Genomic DNA, 22,588 nt, shown 5'->3' with positions numbered 1-22,588 from the left:
GCTGTAATTTCCAGCTTTCTCTTCCACACAAAATTTGCAGAGAATGAATATTTGATGTTGAAAGCCTAATACCTTGGCAGTGTGGTATAATCAACCATGAACTCCCAGGGATGAAATCTCATTTAATGCTCATAATGAAAATCTCTGCAGTAAAAAACAAAAAAGCCCTTCGTATCTTTAACTGGCTGCCGTTTTATTACAACTAAAGTATCTTACTGACTTTTCTTTTCTTTCAGAGATGCACTACTACAAATAAATTTCTCTGTTGGCCTTGACTAACTGGGTGCAAGGTGGCCTACTAAATCACTCAGCAAAAGATAAGCGAACCAAAGGGAGAAAAGGGGAGAACAAAAAAGGCACAAAGTTAACAACCTATACAGACAGAGACTGATAAGCACAGGTGTATGGTGTAGGAAGATATGGACAGAGAAATTAGATATAAAAAATAGGACGATGTTAAGATGAAAGGACAGATAGGGAGAGAAAAAGTTGAGGGGAAAGTTTCTCTTGGATAAAAGATGGAAAGAAGAAAGAAGAACAGACTTCTTCAGCATAACTTTGCCTTGGATGAGTTAGAAATCCTAGCAAATCAAAAAAAATTAAATGCATTTCTTTGGCACAATTCATACAGTGGAATTCATTTGAATGCATTCATAAAATGCAAGAATAAGTTATGAATCCAATATAAAGCAATTTAGGAAGGTGTTGGGACACCTCGTGCTGCCAGCACAGCCATAGTGTTCCTTGGTGTTGATCATTATTTTAAGTAGCTTTTACTTATAAAAACTGAATTTTAGTGTCTGCTCTTAATCACTCTGAATTACATTAGGCAGTGAGTACTGCAAAGCTCTGTATAACAAAGGTATCTTGTACACTGAACTTATACTGTGCTATTTACAAATCTTGAGCCACCAATCTATCCTTTATATTTTCCTTCCAAAGAGCCAGACTCAGAGTTGCATCTACAGACAACAGAGAACTTAGCAAAAGACAGTTAAAGAAAGTGTATCTTAAGGCAGCAGTCCCCAACCTTTTTTGCGCCACAGACTGTTTTATGTCTGACAATATTTTCACAGACAAAGGATAAATACAACAAAATAAAACCTGACCGGTACCAAAAAAAGAAGATTTATTCATAACACACAGGAAAAGACCCAGGGAAACTAAATTAACGATAAAAACCAATAAAAACCCTGAAAACTATAAATGTCATGCCCGAGCCTCAACTCTCGTGGCCCGGTACCAAACGACTCACGGACCGGTCCAGGGGTTGGGGACTGCTGTCTTAAGGCTCTCTGTTATTGGTAGCATGTTCCAAAAGTACATAATTTGCTCTCAAATTATGCTCTCTTCTGTTTTTTTCTGAATATACCAAATAGCCAAGAATTGAACAAGTGATGGACAAAGAAGACGTGGCAGTCTTAAAAATAATCTACAGCAGATAAACACCATCTGAAAGCCATGTCCTTAAGAAAAAGGTAAAAATCCAATCCAAAAATCTGGCTTTTAGGAAAAGATCCATCTGCGGTTCACTGAAATGTAATCAAAAATTGTCTCAATCAAAGAGTCAAGAAGTCATTCTCAAGAAAGGGAACGGGGAGAAAGGGCTGAGGTATGCCAAACTGAAAATCAGTGCCAGCAGGTCTGATGGACCACTGCATCTGAATTTGACCTTTCTGGTTCAAATCTTTATTAATATGCATATGAAGATGTGAGGTAAGAAGTGAGGTACAACAGAGACCATGTGCAGCTATCTGTAAAACACGGTGGAGGCTCTGTCATGGTTTTGGGTTGAGCGTTGGACATCTTGTCAAAACTGTGTGTAATGATGAACACAGAAAAGTATCAGAGTTGGATCCCCCATGAAATACTGTCTGATTGGTTGTAGCATCATTTATTTGCCTTACATACTGTATTCCCATGTATGTTTCCTTAATTTTCAACAAACAGCTACACCTACTCCCCATTTTCCTAACAAAATATAAAGAAACTGGACTTCACACAGTGCTACATGTGCAACTCCTTGATGGCATTTTCTAAAAGTAGTTGTAACTACAGCCTCTCATAACATGGCCAAGCCAGTGCTATTAGTTATACTGAGTGTGAGAGACAGGACCAAATGTATTGACAGACGCACAGATCAAGACAGAAGATGTGGGTACGGTCCAAACAAGACAGATAAAGTGGTATTATTACCAGTCCCGTGTGTGATATGGTAGTGCTGCACAGAAAACAGAAAACGATCACACTCTCAGGCCAACAGTGCTTGCGTCATATCTTGACACCCCCCCTCCTCCTCCCCTCTGAAAATAGAGTATAATGAGAGGTGGGCATGTTGTGTGTATGGGGTAAGTGTGTATGTGTTCGGAAGCAGCTATAAAAGTCATATTGTGTCGTCCCCCCCTTCATCTTGCTCATCTTACCTCCATCTCCTGCCCTTCTGTCTTCTCTCTGCTCCAATTCCTCTCCATCACCTTTTGTTTTGCCTTATTTCTCAGCTGCAATCATCCACCCCTTTATTCAGGTAAGACAGAAAATAAATAAACACACACACAAACATTTACAGGTGCAAGAGACCACACATAGGACACTGGAAGCTGAAGATTTAACTGCAATTTTTTTCGGGGATTATCTGTGACAAGCAGAGAGACTTCAGCTAAGTGAAATAGTTGTAAATTACCAAGATATGAATGACACATGGGGATAAACTGTTTGTAGCTGCAGGATGTGCATCGGGGGTGTGTTTGTGTAAGCCTGAGGGCGAACGCTCCGCTAGAAACTCGACTAAGAAAATCAATCAGGAGCACCATTGATTCAGGATTTGCGAGGCCTATGAAACACAACTTGATAAAGTGAAAAGGTCCAGTCAATAAAGTCATACAGTATTAGAAGAATAACAAGCTATGTAAATATATCTTTTTGAAATCAATCCACAAATTGTTAAATATGGGGATGTTTGGTGGTTTCAGTTTGGTTTTCGCTCCTCTGCAGTAGCTTGTTTTAAATAAAAGGTAATGTTAGCAGCAGGTGTTGGTCTCGTGGGTGTTTCCTTGCTCAGGTTTCACCAAGAACAGGTGTCAGTGGCACAGCAGCTGTGTGCTTAAGTAACTTTAAGTACAGTAGCTAATGTCTGCTGTAGATGATTTTAGGTGTTGTTGGTATTCTGAAAAGAGGACTTAAATAAGACACGCTTCACTGAACAATACACTTTTCTGTGCCATGACTCAGAACTTTAACTGGCAGATATTTATATGTGCTTTAGGGTATTATGCTGATCTGCTTTTCAAATCATTAACGCCACCAGAAAAAAATTAAAATAAAAATGTTAAGTTTCTGGTTAGAACTGTATCTACTTTTCTAAAGAAACACGACTTATTTATAGCACACACGCAGGCAAGAGTGGCTTTCAATCCTCAGTGAAGGTCTGTTATGTTATGATACTAAAATATAACCCCACATATCCATCACAGCATGCACATCCTTCACTGCAAGTTAAATAAAGTCACCGAGTGTCATTCATAATATGTGAGCAGAAACGTTGTCACTCTGCACACTGAAATAAGTGGGCGCACACAATTACCCACCCCATAAGGAAACCCAGTTACCTCGGGCTCTGTATGTGTACTTTTTTGTATCACCGTTCAGCCTATCAGAATGTTATTCAATATATTATACATATATATTATATATTATCCTTCATGTTATTTTGAGCATTTTTGTTCTTGCTCTTTTAGAGACATACACATAATATCTGAAATGAAATTATTATGATTATCACAACTACAACTATTATTATTGATGAAAAATGTGTGTTTAAACTTTAAAAGATAGCCAGGCCTTCTTCGTTTGTCTCTTTGTGTCGGATTTGAGTGTGAAACAGTTCATACATGTGGTTTAAACACAGAATTATGCGACTGAGGCCCAGTTTGTCTGCATTACAAGTGACATCACGTTTGAGGGCACAGTCATGGAAAAAGAAAGCGCGCATGCTCGTGAACACTTGTTGCAAAGTTCATGAACAGTGGGACAAAACCTGTGAATTTTACGATGGGCTGAAAGAACGTCAGTTATGTCATCTGAATGTTTAGTTTTGTGTTTTACAAAATACAAAACACAAAATCTGACAAGATCCACAACAACTAACTGGAACCGTATGACTGCTGATATAGGTAATAAAAACAACTGTGGCACGTTCCCAAAAGCAAAAAATGTTATCCCTGAGATGGCTTCATTGCATCAACGCTTTCTATTTGCATCATCTTATTGACAGGAAAAAAAATCTGCACATCTCAAGACATTTCACAAACCACAAACAGATGCTCACTAATTGGTTTTTGTTGCCAAAAACAGACACATAACAGGTGTGGTGACAGTTGAGAAGCTGATTGGACGGAAAGCAAGAGGATGACAATGAATTTTTACTTTTATCATTCTGTCCTTTGGACAGGAAGGCCTGGGATTTTCCAGGGGTCAGGATAGTGCAATCTGCACAGGGACTACTGACATGACCCCGGTGGGGCTTTGCAAGTCTCTCAGCACACGTATCCTGACTGTGAGACATATACTCTTACATACTCAGGAGCTCACATCTCTTAAAGACACAAAACCCACTCATCAAACATCTATCTTGACAACTCAGCACTTGATCTCAGAGCTCTGAAATGACAGGACTCTGGGATCAGCTCAGGTGTGACACCTACAGGTTAAAGTCATGTACTGCAATTAAGAGGACACTGATCACAAAATAGAACCGAGCAAGCGGATGAGACATGAAACACAACAGGTTACACATTTGTACTGAGCACACGCAGCTCTACAGCACGCTTTGTGTTATTCAGCTATAAAGTGGTGTGTATTTCACAATGACTGGACAGGTTTCTTAGGTTTAATAAAGTTATTTTACAAACTAATGGAATTTTCTTTATATGTCAAAGCAAGGAATCAAAATCATTTCACATTGTGGGCCACATATTGGATCTTAAACTCCCCTTTTAGTCAGTATAAAGAATTTTAACTACATATAAATAAGTGCAATTTCATGATAAGCTGCTCGGCTTAAAATGTAAGAACTAAATGTTTTAAAATTATCAACTGTCATGTAATTATAAGACAGAGATTGGAGTCACTGGCAGGCCACTTCTGGTCCCTGGGCCTTGTGTTTAACACTGCTGGATTAAAGTGTGGAAAACATCTGCATCAACTGAGGGTAACTAGTTGCACTGTGACTCTGTGACACATGACACAGAGAACAGAAGACATTTCAATTAATAACATACAATTTAATGCCTAATTCTGAATTAAAAAAGGCTCTTTTCACACCATAAATTCCATCAGAGTTTATCCTGCAATGACTACTTTAACTGTAAAATATACCATGTACTTTAACTGATGTCAAAGTACTGTTTGACAAACTCAGCTTCGCTGTTTCACACGTTCTATTTGTCAAAATTGTAGTCAAAGAAAAAAATTGCAGGAAAGTCTCTCCTCAGAAGTGCTTAAATCCCTCCGACAGAGTGATACTTTTAAGATAACGGAGAATCCAGAGCAATTCTGGGTGCTTATTTCAGTGTACAAAGCTTGTCTCTCTCCATGGGCGTTTGCCAGACTGTATTTATGTCTCTGTCTTAAATTCTAACGTATGTCCTTCAATTAACCTCTCGTTGTGCCAAGTTCCACAGAGGCCATCTCTCGAATGCCTTAAAGATATTCCTACCAGGCCAGTCAGGGTTGAAATTCTCCTTGGGTTTGTTGGCATGGATAATCTTCTCTTAATTTACTGTTCTGTAAAATGCAACATCTGTCTAACTAAAAATACATTTCCAAACACATGTGCACATAACGAGTTAGATTTTACTTTCAGCTTTCGTATCACATCAGCTCAGCTGCAGAGCTGCTGCTCACTCACCTCTTTGAAATGCAATACCAAACTTTGTGCCTTTCATGTCCTCTCCGTCTCTCTCTCCAGGAAACAAAATGGTTATGACAGATCTGCTAAAACCTGAGGAGATCAAGAAAGCTCTTGATGCCTTCGCAGGTCAGTAACTGTTGTAGAGGCTCTGTGTTATTCTCAGCAGCGCTGCAAAGTGCCAAAAGTTGGCCTTAAATTTTTTGCTGACCCATAAAAAATCTGTTTTTAAAAAAAATCTGTGCACATGGAGTTGATGTAATAAAATCTTTTATCTTTGCCTTGTCTTTTGTAGCAGAAACATTTGACCCTAAAAAGTTCTTTGAAATGGTGGGAATGAAGGCCATGTCGGCTGAAAACGTCAAGAAGGTCTTTCAGGTTCTGGATGTGGATGGTAGCGGATTTATAGAAGAAGAAGAGCTAATGTAAGAAACTCAAACAGATGCAAAAACACGCTAAAAGCAGACATGATGAAAGATACAGCTCTGCAATATAACACTGATGTCACATGTTCCTTAAAGCTGCCCTACAGTGACCCACTTTCTGCATCAACCTGCACTTTTCTCAGGTTTGTACTGAAGGGCTTTTCCAAAGATGGCAGAGATCTGACTGACGCTGAGACTAAAGCATTTCTCACAGCTGCAGACAAAGATGGAGATGGCAAGATCGGCATTGATGGTAAGAGAAAGGTGTCAAAATGTTTTCAGTTTATTCTTCAAAAAGATACAAAGAGGTGATGAGAGTAGGATGAGGACGGGGTGGGAGGAGAGCTAGCAAGTAGGCTTTCTGCACTTCCACAAATGCTGTATGTTGTGTGGGATTTTTCAGATTTTACCAAAATGTTTCTAATGCTTGATTCTTATTGTTCACATCTAGTGAAAAACTGAATATGACCGAAGCAAATTTGCAAGTTTGCAAGAAAAGACACACTGAGAAAAAAAAATGTAATGTCACCTGTGCAAGCTAACACCAACTTTTAAATATCTAATTTGTTTACTGGAATAAACATGTCATAAACTAAATCTGCCAATTGATCTTTTTTTAACATAATCATAAAAACACAATATCTGAAATGTTAGCTATGGTAACACCATTCAGCGACTTCAAGGGATGACAGGTGGAATGAATGCTTGTGCTTGGTGTATAAGGAATCCCATAAAATACACCAAAGTGTGGCTGGGCCAGATAGTGAACCTCCTGATGTGTACATTAGCGTGTGAATGTTAAATAGAAAGCAATTGGGCATAAAAAAGTGCAAGAATGAATGGGTGAGTGAGAAATGTTAGATAACTTGCTTTGCAGAAAACCGGAGCAACAGTGTGGCCTGTTGATGTATTAAAGGTGAAAGATTTGTTTTATGATATAGAAGCTTTGGTCCAGAGGAAAAACACAGTTCAAGGTTCCAGACACCATGAAATACTTGGATCAGTTTCTTGTTGGTGTTTAACTGAATATGGTGACAATGTTTCACTCATTTGTGCGCATTTACATTTTTGTTTTGCTCTCTTTTTTTTCAGAGTTTGAAGCCTTAGTGCATGAGTAGGGGAAAGCTGAACTCCCCTCTTGTTCTTCCTGCTCCTCTTTGTCCCTGCATCCACATTTTGTAACTGCGACCTTCAAACTCTTCCTCCCTTTCCTCGCTCTGGACCCCTCACACGGAGTCAGACCAGGCCTGCTCTCTGCAAAACACTACCAAAAACAGGCCAACAGGGAGTCCACCTGAGGAGGAACATACAGGCATAACAGGCACCAGTTTCACTTTTCATTTTTCTTTTTATATATATAGATAGATATATATATATTTAACCACACATGCTGTATGGATTTCAGAAGCATTCTTAATGATTTCGCGAGGATAGTCTGTGGTCAAAAAAGGTGGTACTAGTGTTGTAGATGGTGTAGATGTTCTCAAGACTCCTTAAATCTTAATTTCCTTCCTGCATTGTGTCTTGACTGGTTTTATTTCTAGATGTTCACATGTCAGTGCACTTTCCTCCCACTCCTCCTCTTTATCCACCTTCATTCACCTCCCTCACCTCAACCACCTCCTCCTTCTCCACCTCCTCCACCCCCTGCCTCTGATCAGATCATGTAGTAAATAAAATCATATAAGGAGAGCTGTGAAGAGAGAAAAGATCTCAGTATGAAATGATAATAAAAAAGAAAACTTGACGTGAGGTGTCTCTTTACTTATTGTTACTCGCAGTGAACACACAACATTGAACTCACACAAATACAACACACTGAACATCGCAAAACAGGTCAATCACTGGGATGGTGGAGAGCTTAAGCTTAACATTTTGGGAAACATGCCTTCTTTCTCAGGTTGCTTGCTCACACACACATATAAATATTTTGCCAACAGCCAGGTTTCATAGTAAAGAGACTGAAGACGTGGTGCTGACACATGAATAAAATGCTGTAGAAAACAGCGCAGCATCAGTGTTTTCTTCAAATTTCTGGCAACAAGCATACTTCCAAAAATGTTTAAATATTCTCTGAATATTTTTACCAACAGACTCAAACAAATATTAACATACAAACTCAAATTGCTGTACAAAGGTTTGTTAAAATAACCATTTTAGTTTAGTTCAGTCAGGGAGGATGGCTGATTTGGACATTGTAGCAATTTATATTTGGCGTCACATCACTATGGAGCAACAGGATCCTGGTACAGAACAGAGTGAACATTAATAACAAGAGATACAGTCAGAAAGAAGGCCATGGGGTGGAGGCGGGTTGCAAAGTGGCTCGCAAGCCTGCAGCAAAACTCTTCTGGTCCTTTGTAGGTTTTAACCTAAAATAAGTACAGTTCGTCATGTGTAACAAAACATGACATATTACACCTTTCTATTATTTATGTAACAAAAACTAAACCAAAATACTGAAGCAGTGTCAGAAAACAAAGCACATCACATGATTCCATAGAACCACCTTTAGCAGCGTGAAGTAATTGTGTGACATTATCAGCCAACATTGTTGTGGAGGAACTTTGATCCACTCTTCTTTGTAACACTGCCTGAGTTTATTGAGATTTGTGAGCTTTAATTTATGCATAGTTCTCTGAAGGTCCGATCGCAGAATTTCGGGTTGAGGTCTGTGCTTTGACTGAGGAGTTCAAGGTTGACTGTAAGGTTTCCAGGTCCTGTGGCTGCAAAACAAGCCCAAAGCATCACTCCGTCACCACTGTGCCGTTGGTAGGAGGGTTTTGTGTCGATATGCTGTTTGGTTTTCTCCAAACCTACTGCTGTGCATTATGGTCAACCACCTCCACTCGTTGTTCCCAAAGTCTTGAGTCTTGTGCAGATGTAACTTTGCATATCTAAGCTCTGCTGCAATATTTTATTTTTAGAGAGAAGAGGCTTTCTTCTGGCAACCATTCTATATAAGCCATATCTGTCCAGTCTTTTTCTAATTGTACTGTCAAGAACTTTACAATTTAGCATGCTAACTGAGGCTTGTAGATGTAGCTCTGTGCTTTTTGGTAATTGTGTGAGCTCTGCAAAGTCTGACTTTGGGGTGAATTTCCTGGGGCATCCCCTCCTAAGAGGTTTGTAGCATTGTGTTCTGCTATATAGTGGTGGTAACACCAGCTGATGATTAGTTAATCAAGTCAATCTGACCAGCAGCGACTAGCTGCTACATACTCTCTTAATTAAAGTACCTGTGTGCTTAGTTTTTCACATTTTTCTGTAGCTTTGCTTAATTTTTGTTAAAGAAATTATGACACAGAGTAATATGTCATGTTTTGTAGTTCAACTGGGCTGCATTTAGCTAGTTTTAAAACTTAGAAAGGTCCAGATTAGTTTTACTCTGTCCTGATATATAAAACCTTACAATTTACCATAACTGTGGATTGATAAGTTCATAGTAGGAAGTTTTTACAACTAAAAATTAGTCACTCAAAGGTTAATCAGTGTTCCTTATATAAAATTATGAAAGGGATGTCGATGAGCTAATGTGAGCTGAGACTGCTCAGCGCAGCTTGTCTTTGTGGCCTGTCTGAATTAATGCTATGATCAACTCAATGGTTTTAATATTTGATTAATCGATGTGTATTACAGTATCTTCTTTGATATGGGAGATACGTTATCTTAAAACGGTACAAACCTTCTGGCCATTTCACTCAGAGCATTCACATTTCAGACATGTCACGTCATTCACTAACAAAAATGTATGTCCTGCCTCCACAACCTGATCTCACAGCATCAGTAACAAACCCTGCATGCACGAGTGCCGATGGATTAATGGATCTGAGGAGCAGATCTGTCATTGGTCGTCGTGGGACGAAGCTTTACCGTGGCGAATGGGTTTGTGCCTCTGAAATGAGAGGATGATGGAAAATGATATACAACACCACATGCACTCAACTGCTTTCTGCCAATACCAATAAACCACTCAGACAGAGGTGCACACACTCTAGGTTTAGACACTAACATCACACCACAGCCTGAGGGTGGTACATTTTGACAGTGTGCAATGAGCACTCTGTGGAGGTCTTTGTTTCAAGTAAACTTTGATCGGGGTTTATTGTTTGCAGTGGGAATTGGGATTCAAAAAGATGTTTCTTGCAGATTCTCAAGTGTAATCTAGTTTTCTGGGAAGACAATTCATAGGATTCATATATATTGGATCATGGTATATTGGCAAAGCAGTGCTGCACTGGCGTTTTTTTTTCCAGAACAATACATAACAATAATCCATAAATGCATACATAATCCATGTCTAATTACCTGGGAAACAGTGGGTTTTCAGGGGGTCCATGTGGTGATAATGCCTACAAAAAATACAAATAAATAAATGAATACAAATCCACACTTAGCACTGAAGTGTTGCGTATTTTTCTGTGTTAAAGAGACAATTTTCATTAAAGTCAAACATGTAGCACCTGGACGTCAGATGCTGATCCACCCTTTCTGTCAGGTAGGGGAGAAATGGGCCGAAAATCTCCTGAACTCCTCCTTGCACTCTGAATTGGTGGAGGGGGAGGCGGTGGGGGAGGAAGTGGATGTTCATTGTAGCTCCTTGTTTGACTCGGCTTCGTCTCCAATGCCTCTTCTCCCTTCTTCTCAGGGAGTGGAGAGATAGGCCTGAAGTCCACGGAGGCTCTACGATTGGGTGTGGCCGGGGGTGGGACGTCTCCGTAACTCTTGCTCTCTGACTGGTCGGCGTAGGTGTCACTGTCATTCAGATTGTTCATACTGTGACTTCTTAGAGAACTGCCACTGTTGGGGCAAAAGGAGCAGAATCTTTTAAGTGATTCATAGTGGGAAAAATATCTGGAATATTTTACTAAAGGATAACAAAATAACAACATGTCAAAGGAGCTTGCAAAGAAAAGCGTCTGGACTTCTTTAAGTTGCTTGAAGACGTTTCACCTCTCATCTGAGAAGCTTCTTCAGTTCTAAGGTCAAATGGTGGAGAGGAAGAAAGAGGAGTGAAAGAAGCCATCTATGTCCACTGTGAGCGACCATCTTTGAACAGAGGCGGGGGTTTACGACACCAACTCTCTGCCATCTATAATCCAGTTTTGAGATCCCTTCCCAGACGCCTTAACGCCCACTCACATCCTGGGCCATCTGATCTCAGGAATTCGCATGATAAGGTGGGGCCAGGTTTCACAATGAACACACCCGAAACTCTGGCTGATTGGGACCCACACCCAGTTTCACACCTTGGCTCAGGCGATTAGAGGATCATTAGGGGGTCCTTTTGTCCCTCTGGGGGGGGGGGATACTCACACTAGGTTTATATCTGGGACTCTCCACCATTTGACCTTAGAACTGAAGAAGCTTCTCGGATGAGAGGTGAAACGTCTTCAAGCAACTTAAAGAAGTCCAGACGCTTTTCTTTGCAAGCTCCTTTGACTACGATGACCTGGATGACTGAGAACCTTCACAGACAAAAATAATAACATCTTCTCCCAGAGCAGCAACCTAAATATTCACATATCATACAGATTAGATCCTGTGGTTTGCCCCAATATCTTTTTTTCTTGGTGTCCAGTGTCATGCCAGAGAAAGAACATTTTGGCATACAGATTTGAGATTAGTATCTGTCTCCTACCTTGTTGCTAAATTATTGGAGAAATCCTCAATAGGGGCCACGTACGCAGCAGGGAACCAGCCCTGACTGGAGGAGAAAAGACAGAAAATTAAACATCATGTGTCTTCCTGTCTTTACATAAATCAAAAAACTAATTCCAGCAACAGACTCTGTAATTCTCAGTCTTGTGTTTTTTTCAGCGCTCGTGTAGTCTGTCAACCAAACACAAGAGCAATCCTTTAAATCACAGGTTCTCAACCTTTTCCCACATAATAATCTTTTCCCTCATAATCCTAACACTGATGGTTAGATGGTTCGGGCTTAGCATCGCACGATGATGCGAACTAACCCAAAGCTGATAATCTGGGGAACCCTGAGGGAGATTTCATGAGAGACGGATGTGATGTGCCACAATCACAGAGTTTCTGTTTGTTTTACTGGTTTCTGGTCTTTTGAGTTACTATTATTTAGTTTTACAGTAATAATTGTATTTTTTTTTAAATAGTATGATGAGCAAAACAAATTTGTGACTTGATCTAGGAGCTCAAAGTGGTAAAAGGTTGACATCTTTACCCTTTTATTGGAAAAACTCTGTGAGAGACTTTTTTTTTATAAGGCCATCAATTTTAAGATTGGGTGCAGATGATAACTGAACACTGTAAAGACGGAGCATTTCAAAAACGGCACATGCACGTAAATGTTTATTTCCCACCGCAGGCTGCTGTCAGTGCGCCCATACAGCCACCCGTTGCGTGGCTCCTGGACCAGGACGATGACAGTCTCGCCCCTGTTGAAAGGCAGGAGCTTTGGGTTGGATGAGGAGGGATGAGAAACCAGCGCTCTCATGACTCTCCCTCCTCCCAGGCCTAAAGATTCCCCCACTGAACTGGAGCGAGAGCGGCTGGGGAGGGGAGACGGTGCTGGAGGGAGAGGAAAGATGAAGGAGAAACAGAGAGGAGAAAAAGATTAAAAGAATATTAATAGGAATATTTTAGGCATGCATGAATGAATGCATATAAACAAGCAAAAATTAATACTTCTAATCTTCTCTGGCATCAAAGGTTATCAAATAATCACATATTAATATACAGCTCTTATAATTAGAACAGCACACCTCCCACCTCTAGAAGGGACTCTGCCCAGTGCGTGCTGCTCCCGCCTGGCCCAGGACATATCCTCATCTCTGGCTACCGTCTGCAGCAGGGAGCTCACTGAACCTCGCAGCTAAGCAGACACAGAATACAGATCCCACTGATCGGATTTTTTTATTTGAAGTCTGGCATAGCAAGGTTTGCTTTCAGCAGGAATATTACGATTATAAATAAACAATCTGGTGCTGGTGCTCGATTTAGTGTCAAGATTTCTAAAGAACCACAGAGACCAATGCTGGAAAAACTAAACACCATGTTGTACAAATAAACCAAGCAAATATGTGCTTACACTCGCTGTGAAGCACTTCAGCTGTAGATGATGGACTAAGCAACCTTTACAGCACAAATAGTACATTATTAGCAGAGAACAGACACATGAGAATACAAATACAGCTGCTGAACTAGACTGGGGATGCTAGTAAACATAACAGATGCCACTTATTAAGTGAATTTAACATAAATTATTTTAAATAGACTTTGGTTTATTTATTGAACTATAAGAAAAATAAGACGGTGAGACTTGACTTGGTTTCTGTTCCTATGTTTCCACAAATTCAAACGCAGCAGACTGTGCAGTGTTTCGCTAAGAAACCACAGCCACTGTACCTTGTTTTATAGTGCGTGGCATACTCATGTGTAATGTTCCTACTGGCTAAAAAAAAATGAGTAAACCTGATAAAGTGCTGGTACCTGTGCCTCTTGGTCTGAATGGGTGGGTGTTCGAGATCTGGAGACTCTGGTGTCATTCACTTTCTCTTTCCATCCGTCTGCCTTCTGCTGGAGAGATGCACCAGTCTGAAAACAGATTAGAGGTGAGCGCCTCATTCCATCTCAGTTTGATCATTCAGCAACATGACTAGGCAAGGCAAGTTTATTTGTGTAGCACAATTCAACAACAAGGTGATTCAAAGTGCTTTACAGAGACATTAGAAACAAAAACAAATAAAAAGCATGATTTAAAATTGATTAAAAACTAACTAACTAACTAACTAACTAACTAACAAACAAACAAAACAGTATATAAGATCAAAAATCAAAACAGATAAAATCAGAACAGTAGATAAAATCAGTAGTTAAAATGTAAGTTTTGAAGTTTAAGCTTAAAAGTGTGGATTTGGTGCTTTATTCAAATACAGCTGAGAACAGGTGAGTCTTCAACCTGGATTTAAATAAACTGAGTGTTTCAGCTGATCTGAGGCTTTCTGGGAGTTTGTTCCAGATATAAGGAGCATAAAAGCTGAATGCAGCTTCTCCGTGTCTGGTTCTGACTCTGGGAACTGATAAAAGACCGGATCCAGATGACCTGAGGGATCTGGAAGGTTCATACTGGGTCAGGAGGTCACTGATGTATTTTGGTCCTAAACCATTCAGAGCTTTATAGACCAGCATCAGAACTTTAAAGTCTATTCTCTGATGGACAGGCAGCCAGTGTAAAGACCTCAGAGCTGGACTGATGTGGTCCACTTTTTTGGTCTTAGTGAGGACTCGAGCAGCAGAGTTCTGAATGAGCTGTAGTTGTCTGACTGATTTTTTTAGGTAGACCTGTAAAGATGCTGTTACAGTAATCAAGCCTGCTAAAGATGAATGCATGGACTAGTTTTTCCAGGTCCTGTTGAGACATCAGATCTTTTATCCTTGAAATATTCTTGAGGTGATAGTAAGCTGATTTTGTTATTGTCTTAATGTGTTTTTCTAGGTTTAGGTCTAAGACATATTGCTTCAGTAAATAAGACACATGACACTGAGAAGTGAGTTTCATCAGATGAACAAGATATTGGCAAGGTCCCACATGACTGGGATAAAAAGGCTGGGCAGTTCAGTGTCTTGGTGGAAAAAGCACTCCAAGCTCATGGCTGATGGCTGCAGTCGGCCTTCCCTTCACAACATGATGGATTGCAGCTGATGTAGCTGATACACAGAATACTAAGCTCCATCTACTACCATGAAGTGGGAAATGCAGCTTATCGGTCAGGACAGTAATTATATATTCAAAATGTTACAAAAACTAGTTATTGTTCAGTGTACCGGCTATATTGAAGGCTGCAAAAGTTTTCTTTCAAAGGAAACTTGTATTACATAATAATACATTCATCAGCTTTTTTTCTGATGAATGTAAAAGAAAATATAAATTAAGCAAAATTTTGTATTTCTGTATTATATCTAACATGTTTTTTGTTCCTTGTTTTGCAGAGCAGATTGTAGTGAGTATTTCTTTAAAAAGTATGTAATGTGCCTTTCAGCAGGTTACAAGGTTACTGGTGACTAAACTGACCCATCATCATGTCACCTAAAAATAAAAGATTTAAGGCCTTTACATACTGAACACGTAAAATTTTTGAAAATATTTCATATGTTAAACATTTTTTTTGGGACCCACCTATTAATGGAGCTTTTCACACCGACACCGTAATCTCCCAGATTTACAACATTTATTTTTCCTGCTTAAACTCGATTTTTCTGATTTCATTGCATTTGAATCAACAGATCTGACCAGTTACACCATTACATTTAGCAACAAGTGCACTTGTAGCTCAAAGAGCGCACTAGTACTGAATAAATTATGGCAAAAGTAAGATAATACCATTTTACCTTAATCTCACACAGATGCTGCTCAGGGTTAATCAACTCTACTGTGTAGGTTGGCCAGTGTGTATGAATACCTTGTTAATTAGGAACAGCAGTGACTGAGTGAGGCCACAGTGTTTCTCTGCCAAGAAGCGATACCTCCTCTCCTCCTCCTTTAAGATCTCCTGATGGCTCTGCCGCAGGTACAGCATGTATTCACTGTTCTCCTAAAACCGCACGCACAGGGAACAATGAACATGAGGGCATGCACCTACAATGATACACTCACAAGGTGTATTACTGGACTGTGTGTGTGTATTTGTGTGTGCATTAATATGAATGTGCATAATGTCAACACATAATATTTTTCTATGTATGTTTGTGTAACTACCAGAGAGTCTCTGTAGGTTCCCCGTCTGAGCTGCTTCTCCAAAGCCTCCGCTTGGTTTCTTACTTCCAGCTCGTACACTCTGCGACTGCCCTGCGGCACAAAGAAAGTTTATTTGCAAACTATACAAAAATTGTAAGAGGCTTAGCAGGTCATGTTTATCCTAGTGCTGGTCAACCGCTCTCCATCTTTGTCCTCTCACCTGCTTGTGCTGCTGGCGATGCAGCACCCCTCTGTTTCTTATTCTAATTAAGTCCAAAGATGAAATTGCTGACAAAAGAACCAGAAGCTCCGTTTTCACTCAAAGAATTACGTGGAGTGATTTTTAAAGATAAGATAAGAGAACCTTATTAGTCCCACACATAGGAAATTTGTTAAAAGTAAATCTTGAGAAGAATATGGCCTGTTCCTGTCACAGATTACAGGGTTTGTTTAAAACTTTATTCATCTGTGTTTTTAACCCGTTCCAACTTTAAGACAGTTTTAGGGTAACTACTAATTATTGATGATTTCAAGCTGATCTGACTTGAAACAAAGCTTGGAAGCTTAAAATGTACTTTGTTAATTAAAAAAGAAAAAATAAATGAATGCAATAGTATTTTGAAACTATTACAGTCGCACTGTAGGATTGTTAAAGTTTGGTTTATTTACCATAAACCAAAAAACCTAAAATAGTCCAGAAAGTTTTCTTAATTTCACAGGCAGAAAAACGTAAGCTTTCCCAATGCATTACACTCACATCAATATACTCCTCGTCCAACTTGATATTCTTCTCCATTGCTTGCAACACTTCTATCTGGAACCATCGAAACTGCAGCAGAAAGAAAGAATTCAACTGGAACAGTGATGAACCATCTGTCCTCTTGTTTAAACACAGGCTTTAATTATCAGGTTCATTGTGCTGTTTGACTAAATCTAAATGCAAATGTGCTCCTTCCTCAGGCCAGCTTTGTAATCAGAGGCCATGCTTTGATTATTCATACCACAATTAGGCACAGGGGTTTTAGTGTCAAAAGAAAAATAACATACAGGGACAAACTAGTGTCCTCGAGGCTTTATGTAGCTAACTTCGATGAAGCAGTTTGTAAGAAGTGAAATCTGCTTTTACTAGCATCCTATAAATGCTGAACTCACAAATTCAAAGATCTGGGGACAAACTGGGGAAGTTACATTGAAGCAAAATACTAATTGTAGCTGTTTTTACTCATCATTTGACAAATAATGTATAGCGGTTATTATTCTGTCAAATATAGCTTAATACCCACCAAGCATTATTTTCAGTTTGGTAAAAACTTTCAAGCAAACAAAATTAAATTCACAGAAGTAGAACTGCTGTATGTAGTATTTTAAAGACTGCAGGGATCAGCATTTACTGAGGAAATGTACCAACCACTCCCTCCATCTCTGCAGTGAGCCTCCTCTGTGTTTCTGAAATCTGGATCAGGACATCCCCTGTTCAAAGAAAAAAAAAACAATTCTGTACGGAAAAATATTTGAAGAAAGCGAAATCTTATTGGGAATGTCAGTAATTTGATCTAAAACTTTAACACAGTGTAAAACCACTTGAGCCATGAACGAGTCCGGTTGCTACGATGGTGGAAAGTTAGCCAACCCTATATACTGTGGGCGCCTCCGGCCTTGTCTATTGTCAAGGATTGCGGTTGAGCTAATAAACTGAGTGGAGCTGAAAGACTGCCCTCATCTATAATTCAGTGGCTGCCACTCAATAGGGCTCCTGGTCACGCTGTGGTTCCCTGACCTTCACAGTTAGCCAACCTACCGAAACCACATGTATGCTAGCCAACACTGTCTTAATAGTAGCATAAAGCTAATTACCGCTGAAGAATGATAACACACATCTCTAATGACAAAGGGAAAGCTTCCATAAAATATAGTGCACACACACTAGCTAAAAGAATCAGTAAATACACACACACACGTATATGTAGCCTATATGTATGAAAAGAAGGAGAGTACAATTGAAATTTACTTTGTGTGGTTTAAAATCTAGACTGTGTTTGTGCAAGTGCAGTGTCTCAGTAGAGCACTCTTGATAACGATGCTTCTCTAATGAAAGCAATAAATCAAGGGTGAAACCTGTTTAATAATGAGTCACAAATACACACACTCGTACCAAGGGAGCGAGATGAAAGTGTGTGAAGTGCCTGGTCGCCCATCTTAGCCACAGCGCTGAAATAGGCCTCACTGCAAACGCCTAAGGCTGCAACATACAGACATCGAGAGACAAATGTAGCTTTTCACATTTAGACAAATCAAACTGACAAATCTATAAACTCTACAGTAACATCACAACCACTTAAACTGCTTCTTATTGTGTCGAACAGTTCTGCTTTTATTCATTACTTTTAAAAGACTGGCAGTGTTATTTGATATGTGATTCTGGTCTAAGAATAGCCTCGTGCCACTTGGTATAGTTTTACGGCACAGCCCCACTGCCCTGTGGCTGGTAGCCTGAATTGTTTTATCAGGCACAGAGATGCATGAATGATGCATGCTGCTTGCACTATGCAATGTGACACACGTGATTAAGATTGGAAAATGTACAATGGAAAAGTCGGACAACTCGGACATGCAAATAAAAGGTGATGCACACAAAAAAAATCTCTCATCTCTGGAGAAAAAAAGGTTTTAAATTCTGCTTAATGTCAGCAATCAAATAGATTATTTTTATCAAATCATATTTTCATATTCACATGTACAAATCTCTTTATATCTTTTCCTAACCAAATAACTTCTACAAATGAGTAGGTCCTTGATAGACATTTACAATCCTGTGACATTTTTTGGATTTTAATTGCAGCTTGTGGCCTCCTTCTTAGGGTCTCCATGGGCAGACTTTACTTCAATCATCTCTGTACAATCCTGATCCAACATCTACACTAGTGCTAACAACAAAATCCACATTCTCCACAGTGTAACTGCTCCTTTCAGTCATTCACAACCTCGCTCACCTTGAAAGGCCTTGATGTAGCTGTTTCCAAGAGCAACGAGCTTCTGAAGGCCTGGGTTGAAGTGCTCCATCAAGTTCTGCAGTAACACACGAAATACAAACTGAGCACCACACCAGGTGAACTCAGCAGTGACTTGAAGCGTAACGCTAAAATGTATTTTTATACTCACCTCCAAGTGCGCCCCGGCCTAGTTTAAATATACAAAATCCTTCTTTAAATAATGAATACTATACCGGTCCCCAGGTTTCAACACAATGAACAAAAACAAAAGAAACATGATGTAAACTCACCGAATAGACAGATAAAGTTGATTTGTGCAGCTGATCACTACTGACTCCAGACATATTGATCGATTTCAGGTTTAACGATAAAATGAGAAAAAGCTGGTCAGAAAAAAACTAAACTTCTGTAAAAAGTCTGTATTCCCAGAAGTTTACTGTCCCGTGTATATCAGCGTCTTAGGGCTGAGAAAGTCACCTTCAGCTATCCTCCCACTGCTTCTGCTGTTTTCCCAAAGACCAATAACACCTATCTGACAGTTCCTTCTCCTTTTTTTCAGTCATTCGTTAATGAGCTCTTTTACCCTTATGTCATCAGCAGTTTTTCTGGAAAAAGCAAGTGAGCAAGGGTAAGAGAAGAGGTAAGGGAGTAGCTGACATCGATACGGCTGAGCAAGGTAAATTATTGATTGGAGCCCTGAAAGGAAAGGAGAAGGAGGACAGCCAGCTGCCTAACCATCCGTGACGTATCCTCACACCTGAGGGAAAATCCTGCCACAGTTTGTTTGACTGACGAGAAACAAATTTCCGTGTTAAAAAGGTACAAATTACTTAAATATAGTTAGCTCACAAAATGAAGTAAAAGTTTTAATGCAAACATTTTTCGTGCTATGGGGACATTTATGTGTGGAAGTAGAAGAGTAGAAGAGAGTGAGCAGCAACGAACTGTTCCAGCTTCTGAAATCAGGCAGAAGGTTTCGCACCATCCGAACAAGAACAGAGAGGCTCAAGAGGAGTTTTTATCCTCAGGACATTCGTGTGTTGAATCACCCCCATCATCCTTAAGTGACTGAGACAGGACTCATTAGCTCATTCTCATCATCCTGAATCCTTCTGGCCTCGCTATAGCACAAGACACTTTAACACCCTCCTCTCGCAATGTACACAAGCTGTAAATTTCCAGATTGTTTTATCTTATTTCATTTCTATTTATATAATGTACATAACTCACCCACTTGCCGCATATAATGTCCTCCTTGTATATACTTATTCACTGTATATAAAGTTCTGTCTGTCTCTCTTTTTTTTCTTTGCACAGTCGAGGAGCGTATCAGGTCACATTTCACTGCCTGTATAACCATGCACGTGACAAATAAAGAATCTTGAATCTTGAGAGAGAAAAAAGTATTCCACTTTAGACTTTGTTTTAAGTTTCTTCTCTTCTTTCCAATTATTCTGTCCTGGTTTCTGTTTGCTGTTTACGTCTGCTATGTTTTCCGGTCGCTCCCCTCTACTCTTCACAGCCCCACGTGACTTTTTACTTCATGAAATGACTGTAACATTCTTCTGTTGTGTATTTTGTCTGCATTTGGATGCAATCTGATAAGCGGAACTTTTCCAGGAAAAGTGTTAGTTCCCTTTCAAAAAACTAAACTAAATCATCACTGAATCTTCAGCCAGTGCATGTGAGTTCTTTATATAAAGCTGAAACAGTTTCAAGTGGAATTATTAGCAATCATTTTATTAACACAAACCAAGTTAAGAAACAGAAAAACAGAAAAAACATTAAATGTAGACGAAAACTTGAATTAAAGCTCAGATTCACTCAGAGTCACTGTTTGGTGTACTTAATGCTATAGCTGCACTAAACCAAATACACGGAAGTCTTTTCATTAGGTGTTTTGTACCAAAAGTGTTGAAAACACACATACAAAAAGAGCCAGTACCAGGCAGGCCCACAGAGCAGAAGGACACATAATATTGCAGGGAACTGACTAGCTAGCCCCCGAAAAATGTTATCCTATTTATGACAATACTACTGCATTACATTGTGTTAATGATTTATCATCATGTGTCTGACAGTTACTAATCAAAGTGAGTTTTAAAATTATATAGCTCCTATAAATGATATTTTATAACTCTGAACTCCTGCATCATGTTGCAGAAGTATGAAATAAACAGATATAATGTGACAGGTAAGTGAGACTGCTCTAACCAGAGGGAGCGGCCACGTCTTTCAGAGAGGCCATGTCCTCATAGAAGACGTCTTCACCGTTGTCATTTCTTTTCTGCTCTTTTTGACAGCGACTTACAGTTCCTAGGACAGTTTTCAAACGTCGATCTAAAGCCGTAAGGTGGGGCTCTGCCAGAAGTGGGGCCACCTTGTGAAGGGGATCACGAGAAAGTGACGCTCTCATAACATCGCTTAATCGATACTGAGGCAAAGTCAGGAGACGCAGGCGTAGCCAAGTGGAGCGACGGATTCTGGAGAGACAGCAAAGTTTTTAAAAAAGAAGATAAATGGAAAAAGGAAGTTACTTTGGGATGTTTCAAAATTGCCAAATGACAGGGTAAGAGAATAGGATGAAGAAAGAGAAAGAGGAACAGCATCTGATGGTTAAGGTACAATGTGATTGTTCTCTCACACTTTCTGAACTAAGCCAAGGAACTTTGTTCTGTCTCCCTCCATTCAACCCCAACCATCCACGACAGCTGGCTGCCCATCCCTGAGCCTGGTTCTGCTGGAGGTTTCTTCCTGTTAAAGGGGAGTTTTTCCTCCCTACTGTTGCCAATGCTTGCTCATAAAGGGTCGTCTTGATTGTAAATCTATTACTGTAGAGTCTTTATCCTTGCAATATAAAGCACCATGAGGTGAATGCTGGCGTGATTTGGTGCTATATAGATAAAACTGAACTGAATATTTACCTGATGTATAAGTAATTCACTACATGTATGTGATGGTCTGGTTTATACCTGCAGCACTGTTTTAAGGGAGTTAAGATCGAAGGCTCATCTTTGGAGTGACGCCCAAATCTGCAAAAGAGGACAGATCCAGAGTCAGCTATGTCAAAGTTACAGTCTGACCAGCACCTCTGCCCAGTATATGAGCAACACATACAGAACAGAAATACTCACGCCCTCCCATTGTCAAGGTGTAGCAGAAAAGTATTATTGACAAATTTCTCAAATGTTTCATAGTGGTGCCTGTCCATGTTACCTAAAGAGAGAAAGTAAAAGAAAGGATTTGCTTAGTAATCGGTAACCAAACCTGAAACATTTTACATGTTGCATACATATAAATATTCTGGCATAAACATCTTTATGCTTACGGCTACTGTGTGTACTTTTGTGCGTCTGCCATCTACAGATTGAGTCACATTTTATTCAGAAAAGTACTTTCAACTATTTTAGGGAATGTCATCCAAAAGAAGAGAAGACAGTGTGGAGCTGAAATAATCACTTTATAGAAGTTTGTTAAATTCTTTCTTTTTTTCAGAACAAGAATGACGAGACATGAAAGTGGATTTATAAATTTATTTGAAGGTTCACATAAAATCACAGGA

The 22,588-nt window shown here is 39.6% G+C and overlaps 3 protein-coding genes across 4 annotated transcripts in view; 1 reads left to right on the top strand and 2 right to left on the bottom strand.

Moving 5' to 3' along the window:
* Positions 1–5,968: 5,968 nt before the first annotated feature.
* LOC308395775 (parvalbumin-7-like) lies at positions 5,969–7,448 on the top strand (the record flags this gene model as incomplete). The annotated part of the gene is made up of 4 exons (XM_080880762.1): positions 5,969–6,034; positions 6,201–6,330; positions 6,474–6,583; positions 7,423–7,448. The coding sequence occupies exons 1-4, from the start codon at positions 5,974–5,976 to the stop codon at positions 7,446–7,448; spliced, it is 327 nt and encodes a 108-aa protein (XP_080736888.1). The 5' UTR covers positions 5,969–5,973.
* Positions 7,449–9,092: 1,644 nt separating this feature from the next.
* baiap2l2b (BAR/IMD domain containing adaptor protein 2 like 2b) lies at positions 9,093–20,040 on the bottom strand. 2 transcript variants are annotated; one of them, XM_080880984.1, is made up of 15 exons: positions 19,317–20,040; positions 19,196–19,213; positions 19,027–19,102; positions 18,189–18,275; positions 17,445–17,506; positions 16,794–16,865; positions 16,058–16,147; positions 15,762–15,893; positions 13,792–13,896; positions 13,072–13,174; positions 12,663–12,870; positions 11,972–12,037; positions 10,794–11,130; positions 10,639–10,682; positions 9,093–10,225 (listed from the first exon to the last, which is right to left on the bottom strand). In XM_080880984.1, exons 1-15 carry the CDS (start codon positions 19,368–19,370, stop codon positions 10,150–10,152), a joined length of 1,530 nt encoding a protein of 509 aa, XP_080737110.1. In that variant the 5' UTR covers positions 19,371–20,040; the 3' UTR covers positions 9,093–10,149. The 2 variants fall into 2 exon arrangements, with proteins under 2 accessions (XP_080737110.1, XP_080737111.1); XM_080880985.1 differs by lacking the exon at positions 19,196–19,213.
* A 1,195-nt stretch (positions 20,041–21,235) lies between these two features.
* Positions 21,236–22,588, bottom strand: part of LOC308394986 (extracellular serine/threonine protein kinase FAM20C-like) — a gene marked incomplete at both ends in the record, with an annotated part of 34,671 nt that continues 33,318 nt past the window's right edge. The window contains 3 exons of the mRNA XM_080879636.1: positions 21,236–21,509; positions 21,999–22,058; positions 22,161–22,237. Of these exons, the coding sequence (XP_080735762.1) occupies positions 21,236–21,509; positions 21,999–22,058; positions 22,161–22,237 (411 nt within the window). The remainder of the gene's footprint in view (positions 21,510–21,998; positions 22,059–22,160; positions 22,238–22,588) is intronic.

This window comes from Rhamphochromis sp. 'chilingali' (assembly GCF_963969265.1).
Source record: "Rhamphochromis sp. 'chilingali' genome assembly, chromosome: 4".
NCBI lineage: Eukaryota > Metazoa > Chordata > Actinopteri > Cichliformes > Cichlidae > Rhamphochromis > Rhamphochromis sp. 'chilingali'.
Note: the sequence above shows the minus strand (reverse complement) of the source record. Positions and strands in the feature narration are given on the sequence as shown.

Coding starts and splice junctions, on each gene's coding strand:
- baiap2l2b (XM_080880984.1), bottom strand. CDS start 19,370: ATGTCTGGAGTCAGTAGTGATCAGCTGCACAAATCAACTTTATCTGTC. Junction 17,507..18,188: donor ACTTTCATCTCGCTCCCTTG/GTACGAGTGTGT, acceptor TTCTTTGAACAG/GGGATGTCCTGATCCAGATT. Junction 12,038..12,662: donor CGCACTGACAGCAGCCTGCG/GTGGGAAATAAA, acceptor TTTCTCCTCCAG/TCAGGGCTGGTTCCCTGCTG.